Consider the following 7796-nt stretch of genomic DNA (forward strand, 5'->3'; position numbering starts at 1 on the left):
TCCAAATCCTTAAACCCTGATTCCTCTGCAGTCTATCTTGTCACTAAAAGACATCATTATTCATATACTCACTTGGGTCCCATATATCAGAGTTATTTCTAGATTTTTTTTTTTTGAAATCCACATCCAACATTTTTCAAATACCTCTGGGTATTTCCAGCATTTCTATATCTGATCCTTTCTCCCCTGGGAGCCTGATCCCAGCCTAGTCTAAACAATCACCCCTCTCAACAGAAGTTTTGAAATAGACTTTACTCTTTTTTTTTCCTAAACAGAATCATATTCACAGGATCATCATAGAAATGAAAATTTGAAAATGCCAATCAGAAAATGTTATTATTTTATCTAAAATTTTAGTTACCTTCCATACATTTAGAATGGAATTCAAATCCTAGGTCCTTTATGATGTGATCTGTCTGCCTCCTTGATATTCTCTTCTTTCTTACTAAGTTTGAATCAGATTAACATTCTATGGTCTGATACACACAGAATTCATTGCTACTTCAGGTCTTTCCATCTTTGATTCCTTCTGCCTTGAGTGTCCTTTTACCAGATATTGTAATACTTTGCTCTTAACATTCTTCAAGTCTTTGCTTAGATATCATTTCATCAGAGATTCTGCCAAATAAGACAGCCAATCACCATAGTTTTTTTTTTTATCACCTCACCCTTCATCTTCCCTGGTGGCTCAGGTGGTAAAGAGTCTCCCGGCAGTGCAGGAGACCCAGGTTCAGTCCCTAGGTTGGGAAGATCCCCTGGAGAAGGAAATGGCAACCAGCTCCAGTATTCTTGCCTGGAAAATCCAATGGATGGAGGAGCCTGGTAGGTTATAGTCTGTGGGGTCGCAAAAAGTTGGACACGACTGAGCTACTTCACTTCTTAGGAAAGTGCTTTTTCCTTCTTAAATTACATTTACATTTGCTTACTTTCTTTTCCTGTTATATTAGAATATAAGCTCCATGAAAGCAGTGATTTTGACTGCCTTCATTATTACTGATCTCTCATTTGCTGTAACAGTCTCTGTTTCATGGCAGATTCTCAATAAGTAGTTGTGGAATAAGGATAGCATTAAACACCAAGAAACAAATTTAGGCTTACTTCAAGTATCTTTGAGAAGTTTTGATTCATAAGTACTTGGTGGAAATGTGGGTAATTAAGTAAGTGTACAGAAAGAAAATGCAGGTTTATACTTCAACAGTGAAAAAGAGATGATTGCTCTCATGATACAATGAGGCCATGATGGTCATAATACTTTTTTTTCCCAAATGGTCATAATATTGTGATTAAAATCTTACCTAATAATAGGAAGCAAGAGGAAATCTGGAAATCTCAGCCATCTTCCTTTTATTATTGATGTCTGAAATGATCATTATTTATCAAGTCCTACTTTGGCTGGAAAATGATTTTTTATATGACATTTCAAGATTTGTGCCTTGATTGTACCTCATTTAGATATTTAGATTTGCTAGGAAGACATCTCTGCTCTGGAATTGACAGGTAATGTAAAAAGCTGCAAGAGCTATTATTTAATTTTAGTATCTTTTAACATGTTATTTTGTGTTTTGTAATTATATGATGGGTTGAGGTACCCAAGAAAGGATCCTGTTGCCTACTTTTCCAACTTCATTACCCTAAACTACGAGTCTAGGTATCTCATTGTATTTTTTCCTAATTCCCTCCTTGGTTTCATAGCACAAGGGCAGGTTTATGGTAGCAATAATTTTCAAATGGGTGGCATAAATGTGGACAAAATGATGGCTCTCCTGAGGACACTGGAGACTTAGTATCATTGCTGAATTCTTTATTTTCAATTTGTTGGCATACTGTTTTCATAACTTGTGCTTTCTTTTACAATTTCTAAGATTATTTAGCCCCAAAACTCAGAGCTCATGGGCTCTGTCTTCTATATCCAAAAAAGGAAAGAAGTTTTTCTAAAAATCTAATAAAGGAATTTTGGGTATTGGGTGATGTAGTTGTGGGGTTAATGAATTTGGTGGTGGGTTCTGCTGTGTTTGTAGTGGAGTCTGCATCATTTGTTATGGGGACTGTTGTGGTTATAATGGAGTCTATTGTGTCAGCAGTGGGGACTGTTGTGTCAGCACTGGGTACTATTGTGTCGGTAGTGGGGACTGTTGTGTCGGCAGTGGGGACTGTTGTGTCGGTAATGGGGACTGTTGTGTCGGCAGTGGGGAGTATTGTGTCGGTAGTGGGGACTATTGTGTCGGTAGTGGGGACTATTGTGTCGGTAATGGGGACTGTTGTGTCGGCAGTGGGGACTGTTGTGTCGGTAGTGGGGACTGTTGTGTCGGCAGTGGGGACTGTTGTGTCGGTAGTGGGGACTGTTGTGTCGGTAATGGGGACTGCTGTGTCGGCAGTGGGGACTGTTGTGTCGGTAATGGGGACTGTTGTGTCGGCAGTGGGGACTGTTGTGTCGGTAGTGGGGACTGTTGTGTCGGCAGTGGGGACTGTTGTGTCGGCAGTGGGGACTGTTGTGTCGGTAGTGGGGACTGTTGTGTCGGCACTAGGGACTATTGTGCTGGCGTTGGGGACTGTTGTGTTTGTAATGGAGTTTGTTGTGTTGGTAATGGAGATAGTAGGGGAGGCTGTTGTAGTTGCTGGTTTTGGGGGTAGAGGTGGAAAGAAGGGAGGATACAATGGAGGATATGGAAGGGGCTTTTGAGGTCTAGATGGATAAGGTCTTGGTGGATTTGGATAACCTGGGAAGAAAGGAGGGCGTGGTGGAATTCTCCCTGGACGAGAAGGTAGAAGAAGGTATGGTGGGATTCTCCCAGGACCAGAAGGTAGAGAAGGGCGTTGAACAAATCCTGGGACAGAAGGAATGCGTGATGGAGGAAGACGAGCAGGTGGCAGTGGTCTAGGCACTGGTAGTCTGGGGCCTCTGTGACTCTCTCCAGACTATGGGAAAAAAAAGAAGTAAACAGTTGTAAATTAGATATTTCAGTGTCAAGCATAAAAATGTGTATTTTCTGTGTTAGGCAGAATTCTTAGGTGCCTCCCAAGATTCCTATTCCCTGCTGGCCCAAGCTGGCCTGACTTATCAGTTGAGCTCATTTATTGTAAAATAGGTTCTACAGGTCAGAGAGAGAATTCAGAGAGACTTGAATGCCTTCTGCTGACTTTGAAGCAGAGTGCCACACACCATGTGTGGAGATGGTGCCTTGAGTGTGAATGCCTTGGGTGGTAAGAGCTGGGATTGGTCTCTGGTTCTTAGCCAGAAAGCAAGTGGGGACTTCAGTCTTACTGACAAGGGACTGAATTCTGTCAACATCCATGCAAGTTGAAAGAGGACCTGGGCTCCAGAATGGACCATAGCCCTGGCCACACCTTTCAAAATTTCTAAAAGTATGAGCAAGAATCCAACCAAGCCAAGGCCAGAGTCTGACCAAAGAAATAGCAAGACAGTAAATGCATTTTTAAAAACTACTGGTTTATGGCAACTTATTATGCAGCAATGAAAAACTCTTCCATGCGTCTAAAGTCTCTGTCAGAGAAAATGTGGAATTTCTTTTTTACTCTCTGAGTGCCTAGTCTCTCAATGAAACCTGAGATAATACTGAGTGGAAAAGAGTTCAGTCAAATCATTTTGTTTGCTTATAGTAGAACGTGTGCTTGCAATCATTCCAAATGGGGAAAATGTCTTTATTCAGGGTTGTTCCAGGCTTTGAACACTAATAAAGTGTAAAATATATTACTACTTTTTGGTCTACACTAATGTAGGAGAGGTAGACACACACTCCTGCTTTTGTGAGTCTACAAACCAAGTACCTACAATGCACAGCAGTTCAAAAATTGCCGAAAGGGAGGCAGAAAGCTAGTCTCTTGGAGCTTCATGCCCAGGTTTAAATTCTGCATCTGCTCCTTAGAGATTGTGTGAATGTGGAGTCCTTTTGGAGACTCTCTTTCCTCATTTGGAAAATGTCAGTCCTAAAAGTACCCACCTCCTAGGGCCATTGTGAGGTTTGCTGTGAAATGGTGCCTGTCATGTACTTGGACCGTGCTTGGTTCAGGTACAGTGCTCAAGAAATGTTACCTGCTACTCTGAAAATACAACTTTTAACAGATAGTGCAGGAAATAAATGTTGATTAGGTTTTATTAGAGGAAAGATGAATGATTATCTCACTAAAAGGCCAGCCTTTGTAAAGAGGCTTAAATAATATAAAACGGGGAGAGGGTGTGCAAGTGAAGGGAAAATATGGCAATGCTCTAGGGTAAGAAAGTACAAGTCTTCCTTCACTGAGAGTTTCCATAGACACACAAGCACATTCCCTCTTGCTCTCCTCAGGCCCTCCACCTATTAGTTTGTCTGTTGTTTTCCCTTTGATAATTCCTAACTTTAGAATTGGACTTCCCAGGTGGTGCGGTGATAAAGAATCTGCCTGACAATGCAGGAGATTCAAGAGATGTGAATGTGATCCCTGGCTCGGGAAGATCCCTTGGAGAAGGAAATGGCAACCCACTCCAGTATTCTTGCCTATAAAATCCCACAGACAGAGGAGCCTGTCGGGCTACAGTCCTTGGGTTTGCAGAGTCGAGCACGACTGAGCATGCACAACTTTAGAATTAACCTTAAATTGTCAATGATTCCTTGTCCTGAGTTCTTGAACAGAGCTGGCAGATAATGAAAGCACTGTGCCACCACAGATTATGGCCCTTCAGTGCTGTCCTGCAGACCTCTCAAGTATTTGAAGTTTGCTTTTCACATTCCTTAGAGGTCTGTGATTTTCCCAAGTGGATGCCGATTTCATTAAAATTCTCTACCTCTTTCTGAACCCCCATCTTCCCCACCAAGATGATTTTCCTCCATCTTCTCCAAAATGATGCACACAATTGGAAATGAGTCACAGATTTGCCAGCCACACAACCATAAAGTCATCAATATCTAGATATTTCCTTTCGTTCACAAGTAACATCTCAGAGCTCTGTCAATTGTTCCGTTTGCTTCCGGCACTTCATATATGTGCCTTTCAATTGGCTTGTTTTTCTCAGGAAACTATCCCTTATGTTCAGTTTACCTTTTTGAAAAAGGTCTGCTTTCAACTATGCTTTCCCTTGCTGTGATAGCTCTCTGCATCACTTTGCAATACTTTCAGAAAAGGTAGTCTAGGTTTGCTAACCCTACTTCTTCATTTCTATTGACTCTTCAGTCAGGCTTCTCCCCACAACATGTCAGTGAAGTTCTTTTATTGGTGTACCAGTGAGGTGGTAAAATGCCAAAACTCTTCTCTGCATCAGTACTCTTGTTTGCCCTCTCTAGCTTGTTTGACTGGAGTTTGGAGGATACTTGACTCAACGGCTGACAAGCCAAAAACTAGTCAAGGTGTTTAAAAAGTTTCAGATTTAATTTTTATTTTTCTAGAAAACTAATTCTTAGTGTAGGGAAAATATTTAACATCATTTTCATTGTTGACACAAAGAATTAGGTAAAAGTAGCCTTGTCTCCTAAGGATATTCTGATATAGATCCAAAGGTTAGGTCTAATGAAAAATCTTCATAGTAAATGCCTGTTCTTTTCCTAATCTCTTAACCCAGCCACAGTGATTGGTTATTTTTCCACCTTGGGGTCAAGGTAGCGAACTTGGTAAAAGTGATGACAATACTATGTCAGTAGAAGAACCTGTCCTCTCATTGGAATATAATTGGAGCTGATCCTTTGGACCTAAATTTATTTGTATTTTAATAGAATTAATAGTAAACCATTTGTCTTTCTTTGAGGATTATGAGATAATGTATATTCAGTTCAGTTCAGTTGCTCAGTCATGTCCGACTCTTTGCAACCCCATGAATCGCAGCACGTCAGGCCTCCCTGTCCATCACCAACTCCCAGAGTTCACTGAGACTCATGTCCATCGAGTCAGTGATGCCATCCAGCCATCTCATCCTCTGTCATCCCCTTCTCCTCCTGTCCCCAATCCCTCCCAAATTCTGTATAATGGAATGAACATGCAAAATATTTCATGCCCAATATTACTACTTATCTTGCCCATATGTAAAAGATATTCTACTCATTGCATTTCTAAAATTCAGTAGTTGTTAATGATCATTAGTCTCATATAATTAAGCTGAGAAAAGACTTATTTCTACTTAGACTGCTTATATTACTGGACTCAAATTTATTTTGCAAAAACATTATTTAGATAATCAAAATATGATCCTTTAAATTAAGAAAATGTTTTTTCTCATATTCTGAGGATATAAACATATTGAAAATCTTCTTTAAGATTAGGTCAGTAAGACATGATATGAACTTTTAAATATGTCTGTATGTTTAACTGGCTTATCAAAATTATATCATAAGATACTTAATAATAGAATATAATGCACTAATATGTACTTTGGCCAATGTTGGACTCCCTGAGTGACCTATTGAATGACCTGGTCTTACTCAAGTTTCTGAGAGTAGATGGAAGAAGCATTATTTGATGTTTAAGAATGATATAATTTTATGTTTCCTGTTTTGTTAAAGTCCTAATGATCTGAAAAAAAGTTTTCTTTTTCCAGTTGGTATAAAGGATCTTACAGATCTTTGGCAGAAATTACTCTGGAATTAATCTCCTCATTCCTATATTGGAATTCATCCATCCCTCCTTGGAGATTATCATTTCACTACTTAAGAAAACCCCAAACTTGTGGGTTTTTATCCTTTGCAATTTAAGATAGTTAGAAGCTTCTACAGTCTTTTCCATGAGATATGTTGGTACAAATGTTTATAGTTTCTCAAAAGTTAGCATGCATAGATTCCCCTGAGTGCTTGACAAAATGTAGATCCCTATATCCTCCTCTCTGGGCTCTCTTGTTTGTTCTGGGATGAAGTGCAGAATATATAGCATATTTTAAATAAATGAATCTGTTTACTCTGAGGCACATGATCCATGAACACTAGGTATGTGTGCTGAGTCCTGTCCGACTCTGTGATCTCATGGACTGTAGCCTGCCAGGTTCCTCTGTCCATGGGATTTTCCATGAACACTATGATGACCATAAATGTTCTTTTTTAACTATCTCATTTTATAGATTAGGAAATGAAGTCCCAATAACATTTAACAACTGTGTTAAATATCAATAATATTCAAATATTGTCTTTCAGTATGTTGGATCAAAAACTTGCAGTCAATTTGTTTCAGCTACTTGTGAAATTGCTAATGTATGGGACCCGCATTTGTATGTGTCTGCATAAAGTAGCCTGATATTGTAGATCTAAACTTCCCAAAATAGCAGCCATGAGCAATGTGTTGCTTTTGAAATTAAGTTAGCTTTTAAATTTCAGGCAGATTAAAACACTAGAACAGTGCTTCAACAATGATTGCTAACTACTAATATATAAAGTAGGATGATATCATTAATGCAAAAAGAAATCTGAAGTAGTAGTTGTTAGAAAAATGTACAGATGTGTGTAATGAGACTTACCAAGAAACATGTTACAAAAGCCAAAAGGCCCAAGGTCAAGCACAGTGGTTTCATCCTTATGGTTACTCCTGAAAGTGAGCACAGTGGCTGATCAGCATTACTTTTTAATAGTACTATTCAGAAAGTGTCCCAACACTTGTATATGACTCATACAGGAATACTACTGCAGCATTTTAAGAATTTTGTCTAATATTATTTTGGGCTCACAATTAATGTCAGTAGGCCGTAGTAACATTTAACTTTAGAATGATGAACTTAGTCGTAACTTTTGACTTGTGAATGGCAAAAAAGTTGTTCCGAAAGCATTTATACCATAGAAACTTTTATAACTAAGGTTTTGGATTTCAGAAGTTGCTACTTTGAAATGGAC

The 7796-nt window shown here is 39.1% G+C and overlaps 1 protein-coding gene across 1 annotated transcript; it reads right to left on the reverse strand.

Annotated features, from left to right (window-relative positions):
- Positions 1–1786: 1786 nt before the first annotated feature.
- On the reverse strand, positions 1787–7480 carry SMR3A (submaxillary gland androgen regulated protein 3A). The gene is made up of 2 exons (XM_086405495.1): positions 7427–7480; positions 1787–2916 (listed from the first exon to the last, which is right to left on the reverse strand). Exons 1-2 carry the CDS (start codon positions 7478–7480, stop codon positions 1888–1890), a joined length of 1083 nt encoding a protein of 360 aa, XP_086261621.1. The 3' UTR covers positions 1787–1887.
- Between the last annotated feature and the right edge of the window lie 316 nt (positions 7481–7796).

The sequence above is a fragment of the Bos grunniens genome, chromosome 6 (assembly GCF_055505025.1).
Source record: "Bos grunniens cultivar Pamir isolate PY7600 chromosome 6, Bosgru_T2T1.0, whole genome shotgun sequence".
NCBI lineage: Eukaryota > Metazoa > Chordata > Mammalia > Artiodactyla > Bovidae > Bos > Bos grunniens.

Excerpts from the sequence above, each read along its gene's own strand:
- SMR3A (XM_086405495.1), bottom strand. The coding sequence starts at position 7,480 with ATGAAACCACTGTGCTTGACCTTGGGCCTTTTGGCTTTTGTAACATGT. Across the intron at positions 2,917-7,426 it reads CTTTTGTAACATGTTTCTTG|TCTGGAGAGAGTCACAGAGG; the intron begins GTAAGTCTCATT and ends TTTTTCCCATAG.